This window comes from Bacillus rossius (genome assembly GCF_032445375.1).
Source record: "Bacillus rossius redtenbacheri isolate Brsri chromosome 4 unlocalized genomic scaffold, Brsri_v3 Brsri_v3_scf4_2, whole genome shotgun sequence".
Classification (NCBI taxonomy): domain Eukaryota; kingdom Metazoa; phylum Arthropoda; class Insecta; order Phasmatodea; family Bacillidae; genus Bacillus; species Bacillus rossius.
In genome coordinates, this window is record NW_026962011.1 from 27,361,794 (window position 1) to 27,386,580 (window position 24,787).

Genomic DNA, 24,787 nt, shown 5'->3' on the forward strand with positions numbered 1-24,787 from the left:
TTATTACTACACACTTATTCTTTATTCTAAAAAAAATTGTTTTATCATATAACGTAAGTACAAAATAATACTGGACAAGTGAAATAAACATGGTACTGGTATATATTACCTACACAACCGTACATATTGATATTAAAAAATAAATACCAATAAATACAAAAACATTGTTCATTCATATAAATACATTGGCATGTACCTTGTCATTTTATATGAAAATATACACTATGATAATATAAAAAATGCATAATTTGTATTGTGTTACACAGGTTAAATACTAGGGAAAACTCTGTATTCAGCACATATTACTTAATTTTTTATTGCTAAGCAAAATATTTTTTTTCTATTTAATCAATGAGGGTCCATAGATTAAAGAGTAACATACACATGCTGATATGGTTAACTTTCATTTGAGATATAATTTGTTTGTTGCACATAAATAATTTTTTTTCGCAGTCCTACCGTATTTTGACATTATTTTAAGCTGGCGGTGAATAAGCAACAGCGTCGTGTTTGAACTGCGCGCCGAGCCTCGAGACAGACATTCCAATGTCTCTCCATCCACTAGTGTCTCTCCATCCACTGGTGTCTCCCCTTCCATTGGTATCTCCCCTCCTCCAGTGTCTCCCCTCCACTAGTGTGTCCCCCCTCCTATAGTGTCTCCCCTCCACTAGTGTGTCCCCCCTCCTATAGTGTCTCCCCTCCACTAGTGTGTCCCCCCTCCTATAGTGTCTCCCCTCTATTAGTGCCTCCCCCCTCCTCTAGTGTCTCCCCTTCCATTGGTGTCTCCCCTCCACTAGTGTGTTCCCCCTCCTCTAGTGTGTTCCCCTCCTCTAGTGTCTACCCCTCTAATAGTGTCTCCCCCCTCCACCAGTGTCCTCCCCTCAAATAGTGTCACCACCACTACTAGTGTGTCCCGGGTAGCGCGCGAAGCCGAGACCTAGTAGTGCGCGGCTGCCGGGTAGAGAGTGGCTGCATGGTAGCGCGCGGCTGCATGGTAGTAAGTGTTAAATGGGAGTTAGAGTACAAAACTTTACTAGTCAACTGAAGATAGTTATAACTTTGATGCCTAAATTATTTTAATTAATTTTATTCGTTTTTCTTTATGTTACCCAATCGACATCCCTTCATAATCTGGTTGGGAACACTACGACAGCTTACAGTTATAATTCGTAGAGATTTTAATCGTAAGAGCAAAATTTAATAATTTTAATAATTGGTTATTTTCATTTAATTCTAAAAATACTCTAGGTTAGGATCAACACTTGCTGCCTCTCCTTCAGTATATATGGAGGGTCAACACTTTGTTGTTTCAGTATTCCATTTTCCCCTTCAGCCTTAATTAGTGTCATCTTATATTGGTTCACGGGCGTGATCTCCCTTGTGGCATGCACGACCGGTAACTGCAACTGTGATAAGCTATAGTTGGCATGTACTAGTCATGTTATTACTTGTTAGATGAATACATCGGCTCGTGTTCGCCTGTGCCCGATTACACCTCTTTTTTGCTCTGGTAAGCTTTACAAATCATTGTGCCATGCGGCTGCTTAGCTTAAGCCGTCCTCTTAACTTTCATGATAAGTCAGTTCTAGTCATGCTTATTTGTTATTTCCAGTACTAAGAAAAGAATGTGTTACTTTTTCACATGTCTATACTGGTGTTTTGTATGTTTCCATATCCTCAAGCAACTGAAACACCGTAGCTGCGATTTGTTAACTTGGTGTCAAAGCTATAGAGTGCTTTCTGATTGGTTGTGGCTAGAGTTAAAGGCTTATCTTTTACTTCTGAGTTTCTGTGCAGAGTGTATCAGCACCTCTTGATTCGCTACACAAGGCGAGAACAGTAGTGAGTGTCTCCAGTAGGAAAGCTTCTTGTTTCTTGTATTCTGGGGCGAGGGATCTGAACCGTTGCTATTTCTTCCTGCGACTACTTTCAATAAAGTGTTTTTCAACTTTTCATGAAACTGAATGACAAGCAATGCAGAGTATTTTAAGTAATGGTGAACAATGCAAAAGAAGCGATGTGAAGGACCCAGATTATTTTTGTAGCAAGGAAGGGGATAAATCCGGAGTAGTTAATTTAAACTAAAGATCACTAAAGTATATATAAATGTTGAGGGAAAATAACATTGAGCACTAAGGGGGAAAACAGTGTTACCAAACTCAGCCCACCCCATGCTCTGATACGTCGCGCACACGTGCTTGACGCCAACACAAGAACAAACATGGCACCGGCGCCGTCGGGCTACTCCAGCATGTTGCCGCGGATCCAGCTGACATACTCGGTGACGCGGGTGTACACGCCCGGGTAGCCTGGCTCGCCGCACTTGTTGCCGAAGGACACGACGCCGATCTGCAGCCAGGAGGCGTCTCTCTTGAGCATGAGCGGGCCGCCGGAGTCGCCCTGGAACACACCAGTCACCCAGCATGTGGCGGGCATATCGGCTTACTCCAGCCGCTTTTAGAATTTTGAACATGATGTATTAAATAAATTTTTACCTAGAATGAAAATTGTTTGTATTGACCAAGGATCGAACCAAGGACAGGAGACGGTCGAATCAATCATTAACTCAATAAGCATTTTTAATGATTTTTGAATTTTTTTCCTGAATTTATAGGTAAATGTTTAGATAATTTTAAGGTGGCGGGCAATTGTCAAGATGGTGGTCGCCCTGGCAATATATGAATACTTCACTTAGCGGGTAAAAATTAAAAGAAATATGGCGACAGCCTCCTCTAGCAGCCGAAAACAATATGTCAGCAGCGACAACAAAATGGCCGCCATTACATCACACTGGCTGGCGTAATATCTGCGCTGGCATTAGTGGTGTGAGGTCAGTCTGTCAGTGGCTTCCGTGGAGGATTCATTAGTCGCAATTTTTAATGGATTGCCATCGCTGGGTTAGAACCTAGAATATTTTCATAACGAAAATTGCAACATCCGGGGATTGGAGTGCTTGGTTCCAATATGGTTAAACTCAAGAAGGCATCTGCTGTCAGAGTTCGAGGTCATGGTCATGGTCAAAGTCAAAATTCAAGGACAAAGGTTATGTCAAATTAATAAAATCTTATGTAAATATTTTTTATAAATTAAAAAATTGTCCCTTTTAAAATTGTATAATATTTACTGATTTTCAAGATGGCGTACAGTTTTCAAAATGGAGTAAATTCTTTTTTGTTAAATTTTAATGAATTATTTTTAAAATAAATATTTTTTCCGAAAATATAACATTACAATACAGATTTTCAAGATGGTGACCATAGCAAAAAATGCAACATTAGAGATTGGGGCATTCGATACCATGATGAAGGCGTAACTAAAATTACAATGGTGATGCCACAATTCAAAATGGCAGAAAGTTCTCGAATTTAATATGGCGACTGATGTCAAGGTCATCCAAGATGGCCACTGTGACGTCAGAATTCAAGAAGGCAACCATAAAGAAAATTACAAAGGTTACATCATCATCATCCAATATGGCCGCTGTGACGTCATACTCCAGATGACGGACACCGGCACCGGACCCTGAACCCAGTTTCAGGACCTACTGTTAAATTCTACTTATTTTAGTGACCATCTAGGTGTGTAGTTGTAAGTAATCACTACTAGATCATTAATAAATGGAAGATAAGTTTTATGCCCTAGGTCATACAAACCACATTATCTACATCGAATCATTACACGGAATGTCCCGAAGCACATATTAAATAACAATTAAATGAAAGGTTGTTTATGTTGCAGACACGAAGACAACCCCGCTGGCAGTAAAAAGAACATGGCAGTACAGATAACGCACCTGGCAAGCATCCTTGCCCCCGGAAGGGTAGCCGGCGCAGATGAAGTTGCCAGTGATGGGTTGGAAGTACGTCCTGTCGCAGTCCTCATTCCTCCACACTGGCAGCTCTGCCTGGCGCTGCACCGTGCTCTCCTTGCCACCTGCAACACGCGCCATCACTGCTGTCACTGCCATCACTGCCATCACTGCTGTCACTGCCATCACTGCCATCACTGCCATCACTGCGGTGAGCTGGGGCTACGCTGTACTCCTTGGCGAGGAGCCAACTACGCCAACTGCAAGCACTTGTAGCTCGCCGGGCTGTTGGTCAACAGTGGCCTACAACTTCGTCGCTCTCTTGTCTTCAGTGTCGTATGACTAACACCAAAGTCGTAATAAAATATTTCATATTGCATAAACTACCATGATTCTCAGGGCCTGATTAACCCTTAGGCTAATTAGGCTGCAGCCTAAGGCGCGAGGATCGAGGGGGGAGGGGGACGCGCTGAAATCGTGTCTTCGCATGCACTATTAATCTAGCATAATTGCATCTACCCTACATATTTCAACTAGACCGAGACAAAACACTAAAACCAAATGCGCTGTGAACTGAAAAAGCTTGGGACTCCCCGATTTTAACTTTTATAGGTACCTAGTGTGAACCATGTTAAAATTTTCACACTAGTAAACAAAGTCCAAACTAATATACTACTCTTTAGGCCGACCGTAACACACACACACCTGGCGGGGGCGCGTCCTCATAATTAGCCTAGGTGAGGTCAGAACTCTTTGATCAGTCGCTGATGATTCTTCAAGGTATGGTCAACATACCAGACATCACCATCTCCGTGACAACTCCCGGCGACACAGGCGCGCGCGGACCGTTTATACGTCTCACTTCGCTGCACCAAGTACAAGTCTCGGCGGTCGGCGGTTACCTTTGTTTCTACGCCACCCACAGTATTGCCATCTGCCGAGTAACTAGTTCACTACTTGCTCAATGGTTCCAACACTAGCATGCCACTATCGGCACCATGGTGGCGCACTAACTACATAGTTAATTTACCTCTCGCCTAAATTCTTTACTTAAACATGCTGTACATAAATTCGAAAGCATATAAAATACATTTAAAATTATATTTAAATCCTGTAAATCTATATATAAGAATGAATTTTAGTTTGATTTTTTGTCCCTTATACGTTTCTAAACCATACATCCGAACGCTATGAAATTATGCACATTTGACCTTTGAAACTCAAGGAAGGTTACTGTCTAGGTGAGATAACATACAATAGGTGAGGCGAGTCGTATCAATGTAGGTATTAGTCTATAGAGTTGAAGTCAACAGGTTAGCAGGTTAGCAAAGGGACAGCAAAACTAATAGTAGCTCTATAAAGGCCTATATATATATATATATATATATATATATATATATATATATATATATATATAATACACGTTGGCCCTGTATGCATTCCTACAACATTCATCCCATTCCGATGAAACTTTGGTGAGTTGTTATGCGCATGGCCGTGAAGGTTTCTGAGTTAGTACAACCATTTTATAATAGGTGGCACGCGAATCGTATCAACAAATTTTTGTATTTCATATAGTTAGTGGCAGTTTGTGTGTTTTGGGTGTATAAGTGCGTACACATGACAAAACTGAAATGAATTAAATATAAACGACAAAAATACGCAGAACTGAATTGAATCAAATACAAACAGTGACATTTCGGGTAGAGTGTGACATAAACAATAGGTGGCATGCGAGTCATTTCAACAAATGTGTATATTTCGTATAGTTTATCGGCAGTTTGTGTTGTCGTTGTACGAGTGTGCCCGTTGCAGAAGTGAATTAAATATAAAAGAGAGATATGGAGATAGAGTGATATAGATAGATAGAGGGAGATAGGGAGAAGTATAGAGAATAAGCGAGATAGATAGAGAAGTGTGTAGAGAGAGATATAGAGATATAGGTATATGTATTTATAGAGAGAAATAGGTATATGAAGAAGAGAAATAGAGAGACAGTAAGAGATATAGAGATATATAGAAAGGTATACAGATAGAGATAAAGAGAGGTAGAGAGCAATAGATGGGTATAGATGTAAATAGATATATAGAGTTAGTACGATATAGTTAGGTATAGATATGGATAGATAGAGACCCGGAAAATTCGCGGGTTCAATGACCTCCAGGATAGACTCCAATATCCTCTACACACTCGGGCAAATGCCAACTGTTCATCGGCTGCTAACTTGTGAGTCGTCTCGACCGGGTGGCCTGTGATTCGACACTTCTATGAGTGAGGGGTCTCTAATTGGCCCTCAGTCCTCCAGATTAACAGTGAACCAATGGCAGAAGCAGCACCAAGGTATAATTATTTGAATTTTAGCATAACACGAAATGAACCCGCGAATTTTCCGGGTCTCTATGGATAGAGTAACAGGCGATGACATGAAGAGCAGGCAGTACCGTAGTAGGTGGTGCCCCAGCCGACGACGGTGGGCCGCTGCCCCACGAAGCGCTCGTGCAACAGCGGGGCGGGCGGCAGGCACACGGGGATGACGTAGCGCGAGTGGCGTGCGGGCCGGTCCAGCACCAGCACCGCGATGTCGTTGTAGAAGCCGACGCGACTGAAGTTGGGGTGCGCGCGCACCTCCAGCACATGGAAGGTCTGCGGCGCTGAGGGCTCGTCGTCCCTGCTGAGGTCCACATCGCCCAGTCGCACCGTGAACTGCTTCGCGCCGAACCTAGGCCCAGAGCACCATCCACACGGCGCTCAGCCCTCAGCCCTCAGTCCTCAGTCCTCAGCACTCAGCCTCAGTCATCAGCCCTCAGCCCTAACTCTTCAGCACTCACTACTAGGCCACAACCCTAGGCACTCAGCCCTCAGCCCTCAGCTGTCAGCGCTCAGCACTCAGCACACGGCCCTCAACACTGTGAAGCAGGGACGTCGGAACAGGGGGGGAGGGGGGCAGCAGGGGCGAGTCGCCCCCGTGCTGTTATGCATGGAGGGGGGGGGGCGAGAGTAGCATTTCGCCCCCCTCCTTTTCCCAGAATAAATTTTTGGTCCTAGTGGTATTTTTTCTCAACCAGTAGTTACAAACGTTGCATTGGTGATCACATTGATTAGAAAATCAAATTTATGATTGTCAATATACTGTAAAATGATTGCAAATTCCTAGATGGTATTTTATTTAAAATGTACTACATCTACTGTCAGAGTAGTATTTAATACAAACTAAGTCATCACATTCTTGGAATGGTATATTTAATATTTTGGTTCGGAAACTCATTAAATAGCACAATTTTGCATCTAAAATTCCAAATTTTTTTCCAAGGGAGGGCCCCCGGACCTCCCACTCTAGGACTGAGGCAAGTGTGATACATATTTTCGCCCCCTCACTCATGAAAACGTTCCGACGACCCTGCTGTGAAGGTGGCAGAACTGCCAAAGGGTCTGGGTACTCACGGGCGCTGGTGCGAGTCCCGGGTGCAGTGCGCAGCAGTGAGCACGTGGCGCTTGGAGATAAGAGAGCCACCGCACCAGAACTCGGTCCTCTTGGGACCGTGCAGGAAGATGGCCGCCATCCACGGCCAGCGACCCGGCAGGGACTCCTCGCCGCCCACCACTCTGAACCCTGGCACCTCGGGCTGTCCACAGTCTGCAAACATGCCCCAAGCACCGCCACTGCCTCGTTCTCACACGCCGAGAGTCATCTCTGAGGTAGGCTATCTGTGTGGTTAACTTAATGGCCGGGTGAGTTCTTCTTTATCTCCTCTTTTTTGTTTGTAATTCACAGTAAACTAGAACATGTGCCAATTTTACTAACTTGTATTGAAATTTACTTGTAAATCTTGGATTTAAACAGGTTTTTTTTTACTTGTGTAAATGACTAAATACTTAAATTTTTCAATTTATTATACATATAAATTACTTATCCATTTCATAGGTAATGTATCTCACAGAACTTATCACTTGTTTGCTGTGTTCCTGATTGGTTCAATAGTCATCTGACATTAATACCTTCTCGCAGAAGTCACTATATGACAAGTATTCTTTGCTGATATTGCCTCGAGGCTCTAGGAGGCAGTAATATTACGAATGATAAACCAGACATGGAGCTAAGTCCATGCGAACCATCTCTGGCATGGTTATCCTCCCAGAGGCTGAAGGTTGAGGCACCTCATGGTACTGCCCAAGTTCAGCCCCAGGAGAGTGGGGCGGTCGTGGTTTAATGCCCCTTGCTCCGTGACTTGACACAGCACGACGTCAGTGAGTCTGAACACTAGAGCTGTAGCAAACCGTATGTATTCGTTACTGAGTAACGGGTTCGCCGTCTATATACGAGTAACGAAACGTTACACACGGCTGAATTTCGTTACTCGCATGTTTCGTATGTTTCACGCATGCGCGCGCATATTCGATGAATTTACGTTACAAAGAACGATGTTTGTTTATTAAGTAAAGTATAATTTGGAAATTCTTCGTCCAAGTTTTTTTACTGTTTATTAAAGGTATTGTGTGTGTAGACAAAGTTTGAGATTGGAACAGAAACAACGTGAGAAAGTATTTTTTACAAATTAGAAATATGTATGTTTTTGTTTTTTATTATCGCGAATTTTCACGTTTTTTTATTATATTAAAAGAGATAATATAATAAGGCCGCTCTAATGAGATTTAATTGTTTCTTGGTTAACAAAAACTGTTAATTATCAAATATTGTTAATTGTATATATTCTAATTATTATTATTTACGCGACGTCATATTGTACGCGTACGCAATACGACTCGATTCGTTGCATGTTATGCGGTATCAGAAGTAACGAGTAACGATACGATAGTAACGAGTACTGATTGTTATAGTAACGAATACATACGGTTACGCTTTTTTTTTTCGTTACTTTTACACCTCTACTGAACACAGAGCTGATGCGAGCTGCTTGGAGAGAAATCAGGTACTTTCTCGGATTCAACCACACTATGCGCATGCAATGCCATCATATTGGGACAGGGCGAATTCATTACAGATATAGAGTGGGACAGATATAGCGAGATGGAAATGTGAGAAGTTATAAGAACCGCCTGCCACTCACATGACCAGTCGGACCAAGAAACTGTAGGTATGTGGCACGGTGACACAGCAGCACACGCGGCTCACCTTCAGGCAGCTCTGTGGGAGGCTGTCTCGTGCTCGTGGTGAGCAGGACAGGCGGTGGTCTCCTGGTGGTGGAGGGACGCGCGGTCAGCACCACGGGCGCTCTGGTGGTCGTGGCGGGCGTCTCTGAGGACCTGCAAGCATGTGGTGCCTGATGTGCCAGCAGTCATGGGTCAGCTACTAGTGCATCCCTAACAGAGTTCATCATCCATATGACTGTTAATACTGTATTTGTATTAAATATAAACTTCTAGCGCCTGCGGTATTGTCAACACACACTTCGTACGTGCACTGCATGTTGTATCTAACGCATTTGATTCTAAATTGGACTTTTAGTAAGGATCCCTAATGTTATTGATAATATAATATAGCCTATAGCCTTCCTCGATAAATGTAATATCCAACACTGAAAGAATTTTTCAAATCGGACCAGTGGTTCCTGAGATTAGCGCGTTCAAACAAACAAACAAACTCTTCAGCTTTATAATATTAGTATAGATTCAAGAACGCATGTAAATTACTCTTCGTTTGTGTAGTTTACTGCTTCGGCTCTAAATGCTATAGGTTTACTGTGTATCGGGTGTTTATGTGGTTAGGTCTGAGTTCGAGTATGGAACTCGGAATTAGTTGGAGTGCCTTTTTTTGAACCCTAAGTTTTACTTGGTAACGGGAACATAAATGTGTGGCTAGCTGCAAGAAAAAAATTTCGCACTCTAATCGAGTAATTTTTATTACGGTTAGGAAAAGCTTATATAATTAATTTGATTTCTGAGACTTGTCAAATTAATCTACTCCCAATAAGAACCACCTAATTTTTTATTGTATTTAAATGAAAATTATTTAACTTTACAATGTGTAATCTTGTGGATAAGTTTGTGATGTATTTCTATAATATTGATTTTTTTTATTTTGGATTTTATTGTACTCTATGGTAATTGTGTGCAAACTGTGTGCATGAACTTTGTTAATTTTATTAATATATTAATATAATATTAATTTATTAATAATCTAACAGCTGACATTGTGTAAATTTGACACTTTAGAAGATTTTCCAATTAATGTTGTTCTTATCTGTGTGTCTGGTTACTATTTTAACAACAGTGCTCTTTTTATTTGGGTAAGGGATCCTTAAGGCAAGCATTCGCTGAGCGTGGAAGTACATTTTTGGTTTTATACAGTAATTATCTTGAATTTTATTCACTGTGACTTACCTACTGTGAGGCTGCCTGAGGTTTATGATCGACCCATAAAGGGAGGGCATAAAATACCCACCTTAACCCACTAAAGTCCAAGGCTGCACATCTTAAAGGCACATTAACAAACACCCTTCCCAGAAAGACATATTCCCACTAAAAAAAAAAGATGAACATTTTCGTGATGAACCATGAATGTGGAATGAGTTATTCTGGTTTATAGGTGTGTGTATGTATATGTGTTGCAGTCCCAGTTCCTCGCAAACTGGCAGATGATACTCACGTGGTGTCCCCGGTCTTGGGGCAGCACACCCCCGGCACGAACAAGCTCTTGAAGCAGATGGACTGGCGCAGGTTGGCGAGGTCGAACAGTAGCTGCGGACAGTTGCTGAGGTCGTCACAGAGGCCCGGGTCGCCCCTGGGAGTGCTGCAGCTCCGCCCAGCATTTCCTAACCCGGCGCCTCCACCAATAGTCCCGCCGCCATCTAGAACAACCTTGCCCGTGTTGAAGGTGACCTCGCGCACAATGGGTGCGATGGTGTCGGTCACATTGCGACCCAGCACGTTCTTGCTGATGGTGTAGATGGCGCCAGAGAGGTCCTCTCCCACCACCGGATCACTGGCGTCCAAGCGATCCGCATCGGGCTCCAGTCGCCCCGCCCGCGTCATGTTCACCAGGTAGCGGCCCACCGTGTTTATGGCGCCCAGCGTCTCTGAGATGGTCGCTATGGTCTCCGATGGGTTGTCACCCAGGATGTGTCTCTGTGAGTAGTCCGGCACGGGCAACAACACCGTCCGCGGCGGCCATCGTCTCCTGGTCTGCCAGTCGGGCGGTGCGGCGTACCTTCGGACAGGCCAGTCGGCAGTCTGTCCGTGGCGGTGGTAGGGCTGTCGGTAGGTCTGGTGTGGCCAGTCGTGCGTCAACACTGGGGAGAGACAACAAGCAGTAGGCAGTCCCACAGCCTCCACCAGCATCGCTTCTGCTCGCCTGTCGTGGCATGAGGCACGTCGAGCGAGCAGGGGCGATCCTACAGCAGCTCAGCTGGGATGTGTTAGCGAGGAGGCCGAGCCATTAGGAGGAAGGTCCACCACGAGAACTATCTAGCCCAAGAAACTATCGGGATGATGACTATTAATTTTTTTTGTAAATTTGAGATTTAAGATTTTACTCGTTCAAAATGTGTCGTCTCAGTTACTTGATTTACTTCTCATTTTTAATACATTTTCATGAAAATTGAATCAAATATTTCTAATGATAATTGAAATCAATGCATTGCGATATTTTTAAACTTGTGTAATTTTAATTTTTGTATAGTAAAATGTCTTTAAAATAAATATGAGATAATTTTTGAATAAGGTTTTCGCGTGGCATTACCAAACAACAGTAGTTTGTTAGGCAACTAAACATGGGGCTCATGCAGTCCTGCATGGCGGGCGAGTGAGCTGGGGACAGCTGTCTTCACCATGTCTTCGTGGCTGAGGTTGGATTTTCTCAGGGCACTTCCCTCCCCCCGCACCCGCCGCTTTCCCCGCTTGAGGCGCACGCGCTGCTCCGAGTCCCCTGGTGTCCCTGGAATCCTTTGGAATCCCCTGGAGCAGGGCCGGAACTAGGAGATTCGTTAGGAGGGGCAAAGCTTAATTTGCCGCCCCCTCCTTACCAACATTATAAAATACCCTTTTTCTTTAGAAGCGGTGGTTGAAATGATACCATTCACTTATACATAATTGAGAACTTTTATTTATCAAGTACACTAATTGGAAAACTAATACAATTACATTTTTTATTATAATGAAGTAGACTGTTATCAAACTATTGTTTATTGTTTGCACAACAGTGAAAATTAATGTCTTACCAATAAGTTTATTAGTTACTAAAATTACATAAGGAACATGTGATTCTGAATTAAGTATAATATTTTATTGATAACCATACAAAGAAATTCAGTTCAAAATTTAATTTTTCGAGCATGATTAGCTGCAAAAGTGTTGTTAATATCATTAAAATTGATCAAAGCAGCTCGTTTGTGTTCAATAGATATAATACTTAGATTTTTTAATCTCTGCTGGCCCATCCTGCTTCTCAAATAGCTTTTAATAAGTTTAAGTTTACTAAAACTTCTTTCACCTGACGCAATTTTAACTGGAAGGGTGAGAAACATTCTCAGAGCAGTAGTAATGTTAGGATGTGCCTCCTCAAGTTTATTTTTGTATATAAAGCTCAACATTGTTGATGCTGTAGTATCTTTTATTTCATAGTCTACTGTTAATGCATGGTGCTTAAAACTTTCAATTTCAAATACGAATTCTTCTTTGTTAAGATCGGCACTGTGTTTCCTAATTCTGCTGCTTTGAATTTAAATCTTCTACTTCCATTTTATGTATTTGAACACCACTTAAAAATCCAAACATTTTGTTAATGTTCTCCAAAGCCTTAAACCTGTTACTCCAGTTCCATAATTAATCTGTCAATGACTTCCAACATTACTTGATGTAAGTTTTTTTGACATACGACATTGCTAAGCACTTTTTCTGTAGAAGAAATCTAAAAAATAAAATAAATAAATAAGTAAAAATAACCAAAAGACAAAACGCACAAATTAAGCAAAAAATTGCTGTTGTCAACAGGATATAAACACCACAAAATATTCCGTAACAGGAATATGGTCAACAAACAAATAAAAACAAAGAAAAATGTAATAAGAGAACGAAAAAAGCCCACAAATGATGACGACACAAAAATATTGAACCCAAAAAAATTCAGCACAACAGTTGAAACGAGACAACAACACGACAAAACGAAAATACGAAACAAACACATTAGTTTTTCCAAAACAGAAACAAGCGACGTTTCGGGAACTGCTATCTGCTCCCGTCCTCAGGCAGAGACGCACATGGTACGAAAACACAGGTGCGACTGAGTAGGGACTGGAAAAATTAGGGTATTTATCAGAGAATTTATAGAGAATTTAGAGTATTTATCTTGCTCAGCCAAGTGATCACCCGCGCAACGGGTCCTTGAGATGCCAGCTCTCATCGCAGTGGTTTTACTCACTCCAGACCACGAATTATGGTAATACTTGTTTCTTAGAGTGAAGTAACGCATTTGAAGTACGAATATATTTATAAATTATGCTTAATCAAGTTAAATAGAATTTCTTAATTTCTTGGCTAACTTATTGGTTGCGATATGTACACTTTCAAAAATTTTTTTAATGACTAGTTTCATTTTGTTTTAGTGAATCATTTTTCATATTTTGCCGCCCCCTGATATTTGCCGCCCGGGGCACATGCCCCCCATGCCCCCCCTTAGTTCCGGCCCTGCCCTGGAGTCCTCTGTAGTCCCCTGGAGGGTTCTGGAGACACCTAGAGGCTTCTGGAGTACCCTGAATTCCCTTGGAGTCCCCTGGAGGCTTTTGGAGACCCCTGGAGGACTCTGGAGGCTCCTTGAGACTCTTGGAGTCTCCTGGAGTCCCCCAGAGTCCTCTGGAGGCTCCTGGAGTCCCTTGGAGGCCCACATGAGACACCCCGGAGTTCCTTGGAGTTGCCTGAAGTCCCCCGGAGGCTTTTAGAGGTCCATGGAGTCTCCTGGAGTTCCCTAGAAGCTTCTGAAGGGCCCCTGGAGATATCTCAGTCCTCTGGAGACTCTTGGAGTCCCCTGGAGACCCCCATAGTACCTTGGAGACTCCTTGTGTCCCCTAGAGTCCCCTGGAGCCCTCTGGAGACTCATTGTGTCCCCTAAAGTCCCCTGGAGTCCTCTGGAGACCCCTGGAGGCCCATGGTGATTCCTGGAAGCTCCTGTAGTTCCCTGTAGTTCCCCAGTACTCTGGAGTCTCCTGGAGTCCCCTTAAGACCCATGAAGTCTCCTGGAGTCCCCTTAAGACCCATGCAGTCTCCTGGAATCCCCTGGCGTTCCTTGGAGACTTCTGGAGGCACCCGGATTCTCCTAGAGACCCCTGGAGGCTCCTGGAGTCCCCTTAAGTTCCCTGAAGTTTCCTGGAGTCCCTTGGAGTCTCCTGAAGGCTCCTGGAGTGCCCTCCCTAGGGTGGGCGGTTCATCACAAGCAGTTTCATTTTACAAGTTATTCTGTGAAACATTTATATTAACCCCATTTGTTGGTTTTGGAGTATTATATATATCACGAATACCTATGTAAAAATTAAGCTATAGTTGTTTGCAATAGACTAAGTGCAGCTAGCGCCTGTGCAAGTGTGAGAGGTGAGAGGTGACAGGTGACAGGTGACAGGTGACAGGTGCTGACTGCTGGCTGCTGACTGACCTTGCCGTGAGTGCCTGGTGCCCGGGGAGTCCTGCAGAGCGCTCTGTAACAGCAGCAGTGTGCCAACCAGGCAGAGCGTCGCTCCTGCAATGTAAACACACCTTTCAGCCGGCCGTCGCGGCAGCATCTTCAGTCCAAACACACAAACACACGCCTCACGGCTGCCACGAAACCTCACGAGACCTCGGGAGACCTCGTGAGACCTCGTGAGACTCACGAGCCGCTGGTGTGGAGGTGCCCCGCTCGCCCCTTCTGCAGTATCCATCATCCATTGATACGCGGAGTCTTACTGATTCGTATTATACTTGCATTGGTGTGACTGAAGTGTTTATATAACTCTATCATTTTTTAAATACAATACTTCAAGTTATTTTACATCCAGAAGTGCTCTATCTTCTTCAGAATCTGATTAATAGAAACGTTCGCAATGTATGGAACCTATAACTAGAAACTGCACGCGACCAAATGCCTAAACGTGAGCTGAAGCAGTGAGCCCCGCCTGTCAGACCCACTCCGCCCACACAACAACGGTTGGACGAGAGAGAGCTGCCTCCTGGTGGAGCTACTGGGCACTCACGGCCTTCCCGCCAACACAGCAGCCGCCATTGGAAACCTCTAGCCCCAACAAGAACACACACCGACCAGAGGAGAGGCACTGGATACTGGCGACAAGCAGTGAGACAACATGGACTGAGGCACGTGCCTTGCCGTGAGGCACACACGCCGTGTTTCATCTGACTCACTGACGTTTTGCTAATGCATGAAGTTTATGAATCCAAGAATGTAAAGTTTGTTGATAATAACGTGTTCCGGGAAACAACACTTCCTATCATAGGTATACGGAGCTCATGCAAGCAGGCAGAATCACAAACTGCTGCGTGACGGGTGGTGTGCTTCGCAGGGACAGCAGACTGAAGACGGTGGTTGTTTATGTCGAAGGTGAATGAGAGAAAGAGAGAGAGAGAAACCGCAATACGGCATCTTTGATTCAAATTAGTTGCCGTTTACATGAAAATTTTCTCGATAAGGCATATTGTATAATTAAATGAAATGCCTGTAGGCTGTCATTAACAGCGATTGTTGTTGAAACCCTTGGTTTCGTATTGATTCTAAAATTTAATTAGTTTGTTTAGTTATGTTATTATTTTTTGCACTTGTGGTTTAATTTTTATTTTTTGGCCCGCATATTTAATTTAATTTTTATGTTAAGTTCATAATTTATTTTTTTTTGTAATCGGATAACTTATTAGAAACATGTCTAAAGGAAATAACTGTTAAGTTGGTAAGACCTAAAACTGTCTAGAATGTTGGAGAAAATTCAGGTTTAGTTTCAATGATATTGTATGTAAGTATTTTTAGAATATTTTATTGTATTAATTTTTAGCTAGTTATTAATATTTTAGTATGGCTACATTAGTAATAGGAAGGTAACTTAAGTGGCCCATCAAACATCGCCTACGGCAGGTTGAAAGCTCGTAAACTGCTTGCCTGAGCAGGTCAGATGGTTTCGGGAGTGGCTTACAGTTGTGTGACGTCACTCAGGTTTGGGGAAGCCATCACGATGCTAGAGTTCCGCGAAGAGACGCGGCCCGACTAAGGATCTAGGAACACTCCGCCAAGCGCGGACCAGGATCCAGGTCGTGTGGTTTCACCCGGCCGCCGCGCAGCGCCACCGTCGGTTTCCCTTTCACAGAGGCGCCACACGCGGGAAAGCTGGGATTCCCTCTGGCGTGACGCAACCAGCTTCCAGCGAGCACACCGCTTGAGCCACAGAGCCGGTCCATCCCAGGTCGGACTAGTTCTTCAAGAGCGACATGTGCATGCCCGTTTCATTTCCGCCTCTTCAGTCATCTTCTCCAAAAGAAGTTACAGGTCTCCGTCCATCAACCATTCAAAATATACTGAGTCAAACGAGTCTATGTGTTTTATCTATAATAAATAATGTTTACGTAACCGACGATTCTCACTGGCTGTTCGCACGTTTTATTACATTTTAAATGTATTTAAAATATAAATATATTATGGTACCTTCTTAACGCATGCTTAACAATTATTATTGTTACGATTTACCGCGGGTTCGTAAAGGATAGCCCAATTAAAGATTTTATTACACTTTACAGTTTTATTTATTGCCACTACTTATGTCACAAAAATCTTCTAAAATGGCACATAATTAATTACACTTAAAGCAAGGTCTATTCTCTAGTCACTCGTTCCACACACCTCTCTGGGCCGCACCTCTGGCGCAACTCTCGCCGCAGCACCCCTCGTGGGTCTCCGCCGCGGGACTCCGTCGCCACACTCCGCCGCCGCCGATGCACTTGCCTTCGCCGAGGATCCGCTCGACGCCTCGCTCGCAACTTCGCTCGGGACTCCGCCGCGCCCGCGACTCTATCGCCCGGAACTGAACTCTTCGCCCTGGAACCTTCGTCCAAGGACTTCGCCACTCTGCCGCACCCGCGGCACTATCGCCCGGAAGCTCCGCCGCGGGAGAACTCCCGACTGAACACTCCGAACTGACTTCACTGCCCTGGCGTCCTCGGGCATATATATAGGCCCCGGGGCAATTCCAGAACTCACGAGAGCGGCCGGGGCCAGTAGCGTCATCGCGAGCCGTCCTGACGGCAGAAATCTCTCGAAAACACGTGTCGGCGACTCGCGTAAATCCGCAGCTGGAAGTTTTCGGATGTCAAACTAACAATGTCGCGCGGGGGGAGCGGAGGGCTGGAGGGAGATAAAGCAGCGACCCAGGTGCGCACAGCACACCTCATGTTACGGCGGCATGTGATGCAGCCCAGCTAGCTCTGTACCTGCGCGTGACGTGGCCTTGCTCATGTTCGAACATTATCAACGAAAATATCTTGATAAGTAACTTTTTTAAAGTACCTAGTTGTAGCGCCTTGGTGCTTCTCAATAGGGTTCAGCACTACATATGCGTAGGAATATGTATTTGTAGCGCTAATACTCACTACAATATACTTATTTAGATAATGTTATATTTTGTATATTTGTGAAAATCTTTGGCTTTCTAGGTTCGCGACACGAATTACTACCTATTATTTTGATTTTGCAGTTAGATTTGTTTATTTTAAGTAAATACAGATTTATCTTTAACGACTTCAAGATTGGTGTCTAAATTTTGGATTAATTAACAACTTATCAAAACATTTATGAAAAAACGTTTATATCAGTATTTTTTGAGAAATATAAAGAATAGTTTCACAGATTTTTTTTAAGTGCATGATTCTGTTAGTGACAGAGTTTTTTTTTTTCATCTTCAAATTTGGTGAGATGTTCATCACTCAATAATTTTAAGTAACTTTAATATTTTCGAAATGTTTCAGGAAATCTCTTTCTTTAATACAGTGTTTGATCACTTACCTAAAATTATTGAACTATCTTTTACTATAAAACAAGCAATTTATATACGTATGTATAAAAAATTTTGATCTCCAAAACGTCTTAACAGATTTTGTTGAAATTGACTATATATATATATATATATATATATATATATATATACATATATACATATATATACATATATTTCAATAAATCTTTCCACCTAGATTCCAACTATAGGTATGGACTGGAAAAAAATTCGCGGTTTCAATGACCTCTAGGATCCACGATACTCTATGATATTGGGAGAATGCACCTGCTCATTGGCTACTTACTCGTGACACGTGCTACCAGGGATTCTTGTGATTCGATACTTCTTTTGTTTAGTATATTTCATTTATTCAAAAGTTACTCAGGTAAACTGTAGTCCAATCACCGAAGCAGCATGAAGGTGAATGAGTTTGAATTCTATCCTATCGCGAAATAAATCTGCGGATTTTTTCGGGCTCTTAACTATATGAATAAATGGCGTAGTAGCTTATAGATGTTTCACGTTAAACTTGTGTACAGCCGGTAAGGTAAGTCGATGACTGGTTAGAGCGTGACAAAGTGCCGCGCTCAGGCACTCGTTTGGAAGAGTGGAGTGGGACAGGAGAATCACACTTATATCATAAATGCGAAAGTTTGAGTGTTCGTTTATTATTAAATAACGCCCGAACCGCTGAACGTTTTTGAATGAGATTTGGCATACAGCTAGTTCATAACTCGGATTAACAAACAGGCCACATATTACTGTGAAATTCCATTCCCAATGAAGTGAAAAAGGGATAAATTCATTTTTATAAAAGAAAATCATAGGTCATAGACATACAAACAATGAGTGTCATTTCTCTGTCCTCCACACGGTCATATAGTAAGGTCTGGCAACTTCCTATTCTTCTTGGTGAGACCCATCCGCTCAGTGCAGCAGTGCAGCAGGCTAGCGAACTAACGGCGGTTTAGTTCTGAGCTTCGTCAATAGATGGCAGTGCCTTGAATTTTAAACGCGCTATAGTTTGGTGCGTCCCTCACATCTTGCCTAGGATTTGCGAAAGTTTGAGAGTGAGTGTGTATGTTGGTTACTTCTTCACGGTGTATTAACACATATGCTACTTTTTATCCCGAAAAAATTGGTTGTTCCTGTCGGATGATCAACGTCACTAAAACGTAATTAAAACTTGACTGCCTAACATTTGATGTAGAGGTTCGTTCTACGGCTATTTCTAACAACGACACGCAGACGGAGACGGACCATACGGATTAGCTCGGCAATGCTGAGCTCTTCCGTTTACGTTGCTGCGTGCGACCAATAGAAGCCGAGTAGGTACTTGGCTGCGATGGTAGCCATGTTTGTTTATGTTCTAAATACGTAAAAGATTTTTTCACTTGCAAAAATATCTAGTGTTTTATTATAACTTTGTTGTTTATTTTTAATGCACCTATGCGTAAATTCTGCCCGTGCTAGGATCTCGAAGCAGAATATATTTTATTGTTAAATTAATATTTTGTAACGTTGAAATGCAATCTCATTGGTTGCCATGTGTTACGTTTCCGTTGATTGTAGAAGCAACAGACGTGACTGAAATTTTCCGGGAGATCCGTCTTCGTTTACGTTATCCGTATCCGTTGTCGTGCCATTGTAGAATGGGCCTAACCTGTTTTACAAACTTAATACCTTCATCCAGGGTAAAAAAAACGTTTCCTGCAGATTAGTATTATCACTAAACTCTGTAACAACATAGACCAGGAAGTTTTTTTATAATATATCATGAAACTATATGGCGCTGATAATCCTTAAAACACAGAGTTAATTTAATTCACGAGAATGTAAGTTTTCTTCGAGTGACGATAGATGGCACTGGGCTATTTTTCAATGATCTCGATTATTTTCTTTTCAGATGGGTTTGTGTTATCTCTTTCTCTAACAATTGACTTTGCATGCATTTTAGATTAAGTTGATTTTGTTATTTATCGATTTGTTTGTATGTTATAATTAAACGTTATTGTTGATATTAATTTGTTTTTATCATGACTCACAAACGCAAGAGGAATGTTTTGCAGAGCTCACCGAAAGCTCGAGCTACGAAGAGAGCCAGACAGCCAGAACCGTGGCTTCGTCCAGAGCGGCGGAGAAGCGAGAAGAACGCCAGGCAGCCCTGGAACTGGAGAACCAGAACGCACGGCCTCCCAGCGCGCCTGAGCCACCGCAAGAGGCAGCTATGACTCAACAAGATCAGCGTCGGCAAACATTTGCAAGAAACTTGTGGAGTGTTTTTGAAAAATGTGCTTGTGGCTATGATCAAACTTTAGAACATAGTAGCTAACCACAGACTCATAAAAATTAACAGAATGAATCATTCATGCAGTCAAGAACAAACACTAAAAGTGGCAAGAATACATCTGGGCACCCGATGTTTTTCGCACGGACTATATGCTGGCTGCTCGCGTGTATCGAGAGCCAAAAATCTCTACAATATAAGCAGAAAACATCTCTCGAAACATTGTTTACAAAGACGAATTGCAGTATTTTTTTGGCCCTGAAAACACCCCGAAACTATAACAGTCTTTTAACCCCCGTGTTTAGGCCCCCTGTCTCATACAATACCATTACATAGTATCTCTTGACAATGTGTGAGAAATGTCTTACAATAAGCGGTTTTGATAACAGAATTTCTTTCAACTTTTTTTTTTTAGTTCTATCGTAAAAAATAGTCATTCTTAGTGTTTTTATAGTCCCAACTCTAAATTATAACAAAAAATAATAAACTTTGGCCAAGTGCGAGTCGAAACGACATAGCGCTGCATAATGTGTGGTACGGAACACTTGGTGTGCGAGTCCGAACCGGACTTTACCGGTTATTTGGCAATTTAAAGTGTTAAACCGCGGGAAACCCCCCGGGGCGCAGCTAGTAACGAGTAGAATAGAGACAACTGTGAGAATTGCAGATTTTCGTCGCCATGTTTGGTCCAAATATGGACTTGCATTGTGTACTATTTTGTTTAGTTTTATGGTTCCTTTGCATCACTGAATATTTTGTTTTATAGTTCAAAGCGTATTATGTATCTGTGTGAAGTTACACTTCTAACACGCATGGATGTCACGCACATACTTTTTTAATTAAAAAGAGTAAACGCAACAGTATACAAGTAAGTATTACACTATAACGATATAAACATCGTGAAAGAACCAAATTAATAACCCCAAATGTAACTACCCTTAGTATTATCATATTGTTTGTTATAGACAAAGATTGACTACAACCGAGAAAAAAAACTCGCTCAGCAAATATTAAGTATATTTAGAAGCATATAATAATGCGTGTACATAGACATTGATTTAATGCACTTAATTACTAATCATGAGTAAATCTTACTCTTTTTTATAAAAAAACTTTGCATGTATTCACAAATTATTTTCAACATAAAATTTGAAAAAAAAAAAATACACATAAGATTAATTTTTACATTTAATATTGTAATAAGTTTATTTTTCTGAAAAATGATGATAACTTGGTTGTGAAACAATGTTAACAACTAAATAACATGGATAATTAGTAATTTCATAAACATGCTGGGAGTGGAATTGCGCAGTACAAGAGAGATGCACATACAGCGATGTCGCAGCCGGCTCACGCGGTGAAGGCGGTGAAGGCGACTAGCCGTGGCTGCTAGAGGCCGCTCGTGGCGCGGGGAAAGTGAAGCGTGCTTTCTCCTCGCAACGAAAGTGTCGTTGATCGCGAACACGCCTCCGTGGCAATCCATAAGGCTTCTGTGATTTTAACACACGTTTATTAGCTTAACAAAAATGTTAACTAATTTTGAAAGTAGATTCTAACCTACTTATATATTTTTTTATTATTTAAAACTTTGATAGTACATGTAATACCAAAGACAACACAGTTTAATTTCTGAGCCGAGGGACAACACGCGGCAAATCTCTCAAAACATCACTCAAAACGTATCATCTCTCAGCTATTTATTTGTGGCTGCATTAAAACGTACTGAAATAATTTAATTTTAATTTTCAACAGTTTACTTACTTGTATAGCGTTAAAAAAACTGGAATTACCTTTAGTGAAATACTTAATACTGTTATTGATTGACAAAAATCATTTTTACTAAGTTGTATAATAAATTATTTTAATGATTTTGGCTTTTCTAGCATTTAAATTTTATGAATACTTAGGCAGAAGAAATATTATTTGAACCCTGGCAGCATATGAAATTAATCTGTGGTTACTGATTTATTTTTGGGCGTCAAACATCGCCCCTTTTCTTATAAATGTTTTTTTTTTTCCGTCCAACACAGTTTCACGGGTATGGGATTGGACACCTGTCACAGCCGCCATTCCAATGCACCTTTTTGCGACCTGATTTTTAGAGCAGAAAGGTGACCCACATTGTCTGCTAGCCCGAGTGTTTTCAGCAGGTCCTGCGGTTCTCACAAGGTAGGTAAGTCTCGCGCCAGATGGTGGGTGACAGGAGGCATGGCCTGTCAGACTAGTCCTGCCGCGGCAGCCACCCCACGCGTGCTACCTACTCGCACAATAGAACCACTCAGACCTGATATATGGCAGGATCTCTTATTGCCTCCATCGCCCAGGGAACAGGGGAAGCCTACGATTCACTCATCCTTCTGGACATACCCGAATACTCACTTTGGCAAGCCTTCTTTCAACAGACGAGAGAGCCAAACGTTCGATCGTGCATCTTCGTTTTTTTTTTTTGTTCATTGTAAATAAATATACAACTCATAACTAATGGTAATGGTCAATTAGGTTAGGTTAGGTTAGCTACATTATAAATACTTTAAAACATTGTGGACGGTTGATTTTGTTAGGATAGCTACATTAAAAATACTGTGAAATCATGTAAACGGGTTCCTTAGCGCTGGATAGCTACATATTAAAAAGTTATTTGCTAAGCAACCATAAAATGATTTTACAGTATTTTTAATGTAGCTATACTTACCTAATATAACCAACCATCCACAATGTTTTAAAGTATTTATAATTACTTCTTGATAATTTTAAGAATGACATTTTATAAGTTAAACCCGCGCATTTGGAGAATAAATGCCCGCGAATTTATTTTCCCCTAAATAAATACACCTGCTGTGGTACGGAAAAAAAAAAGCGAGCATGAACTTGGGGGAACATCGTGTTTGGCTCTCTCGTCTGTGAAAAAAGCTTGCCAACGTGAGTATTCGGGTATGTCCAGAAGGATGAGTGAATCGTAGGCTTCCCCAGGGAACAGTGCTGCCTCCTGCTCTGGGGCCGTCTTGCTCGAGCTGGAGGCGCCTCTGGCGGCGCGGCGTCTGCACTGCAAGCACCGAGCTCATATCCGGGGGCAGGAACCAGAGGTTGCCCTTCATACCAGTTTATTAGCCACGCGCAATACCGCATCAACTCGCGGCGCTAACGCTGTCTTAACGCAATCTCACGTTCTTGTTTTTCAAGCTTCACGATGCAACTTTGAGCCTGCCACGGTCTGAAGAACACGCGCCAGGTAAGTATAAATGCTAGGTCAGTTTGAAATACTTTACAAGCAACCATCGTTCACGTTGAACTCGCTAACGGAAGAAATGTTCTTAAATAAAGTTTGTCAGATTTATTTATATAGATCGTAATTTTTTAGTTGGAGCCGTAACTTAAACTACATTATTTGATTACGCACATCGTTTAATGCATCTTAGGAGCTGTAATCCATGATACCTTGTGTGCACATGAACCTGATAGCTGCTGAAGTGTCCGCAGTGAGGGAGTGTGAGTGAATGCATTCTGCCAATCTGCCTGTTACTCCTGAATTAACCATCTGCTTGGAAAACGTTCAGTAAGGGTTGCCACAAATCTGGTGAAAGTATAGTAAGCGATTCGCTAAGGATTTAATGACGGTGTGATGCTTGTATTTGCGGTCACGTGTTGAATTTTCTATCTACATTAGGTCGAGGATTGTAGTGACTTATATGATGGACCAGGCAAAAATATAAGGTGGATGGCAAGACATAAGTTTGTAGCGCATCCAATGTTGATTGATTTAAAAGAAGGAACGAATAATTAAGAGGTAGAACGTAGCTAGAATGTGGGGGTGAATGTACGAGTTGCTGGAAGCGAGGAGGTTGAAAGCACGACCACAAGAACTGCGACACCAATCACGGACATAGCAGAAGCTGCGAACAGTGTACAGGATGTCTGGAATGGGTGGCAGAGAATGCCAAAACAAAGCACTTTCTGTCACCAAGAACGTGTGTCCCAGAAAGATAATTCTGCAAAGTTACAGGCGCGAACAGTAGCGCACAATCAGACAGCTCTCTACTGGCTGAGAGAAGCGCGATCCCTCTCAAGGTCACCGCTCTGCTAGGGTCACGCAGCCAATGCTGTCCCCTGAATCCAGCCCAGTGCAAAAATGCGCGCTTGTTCAAACCTGTGTACTTGCAGGGTCCCTGTTAATAGACCTATGTTCCTTAGCAAAAAGTGCTTGTTTTCAACCCATTCAGCAAACCTCCGTACATCCATGAGTTCTCGCGCACACTCCCGAGCCAGTAGCGAACACCGAGATGGTACTCTACACCGCCTAGCCAGCAGACCTTGTAGCAGGCTGTAGCAGGCTGTAGCAGACAACACACTTACCCGCGGCCGCCATGCTCCGCGCAGTCTCGCCGCTGACTGCCGGGCCTCTGCGTCCTGACCCACTTGTCTGAGGAAAGTGAGAAGCCGCCCCTCTCGCGCATCACTCTCTCTGCGGGGGAGACTCTCTCCCTGCACGGTGACTCACAAGTAGCTGCCTGCCTGCAGGAAGTAGCTGTCTCCCTCGCCCTATTCCAGCCATGCCACACGGTGTCTCGCAAGTAGCTGCCTGCCTGCAGGAAGTAGCTGTCTCCCCAAGGGCGTCGCCAGCCGATGGCCTAGGGGGGTGGGGCAAGTTGTGGGAAAAGTATGTATTTTTTTTGCATTTGGCCACATTTTTTTAAATTTCTAGGGCTCTAGGGGGGGGAACTGCC

The 24,787-nt window shown here is 42.6% G+C and overlaps 1 protein-coding gene and 1 long non-coding RNA gene across 3 annotated transcripts; one reads left to right on the top strand and one right to left on the bottom strand.

Annotated features, from left to right (window-relative positions):
• Window positions 1–24,459, bottom strand: LOC134541773 (venom protease-like). Of its 2 annotated transcripts, none has more exons than XM_063385438.1 (8): window positions 24,417–24,459; window positions 14,407–14,490; window positions 10,414–10,615; window positions 8,941–9,071; window positions 7,251–7,443; window positions 6,251–6,528; window positions 3,794–3,933; window positions 1–2,400 (listed from the first exon to the last, which is right to left on the bottom strand). In XM_063385438.1, exons 1-8 carry the CDS (start codon window positions 24,427–24,429, stop codon window positions 2,242–2,244), a joined length of 1,200 nt encoding a protein of 399 aa, XP_063241508.1. In that variant the 5' UTR covers window positions 24,430–24,459; the 3' UTR covers window positions 1–2,241. The 2 variants fall into 2 exon arrangements, with proteins under 2 accessions (XP_063241508.1, XP_063241507.1); XM_063385437.1 differs by having other exon boundaries at window positions 7–2,400; window positions 10,414–11,056; window positions 24,417–24,457.
• On the top strand, window positions 15,713–20,929 carry LOC134541774 (uncharacterized). Its single transcript, XR_010076687.1, has 2 exons — window positions 15,713–15,751; window positions 19,849–20,929. It is a non-coding gene; the product is annotated as an uncharacterized LOC134541774 (long non-coding RNA).
• Window positions 24,460–24,787: the final 328 nt, after the last annotated feature.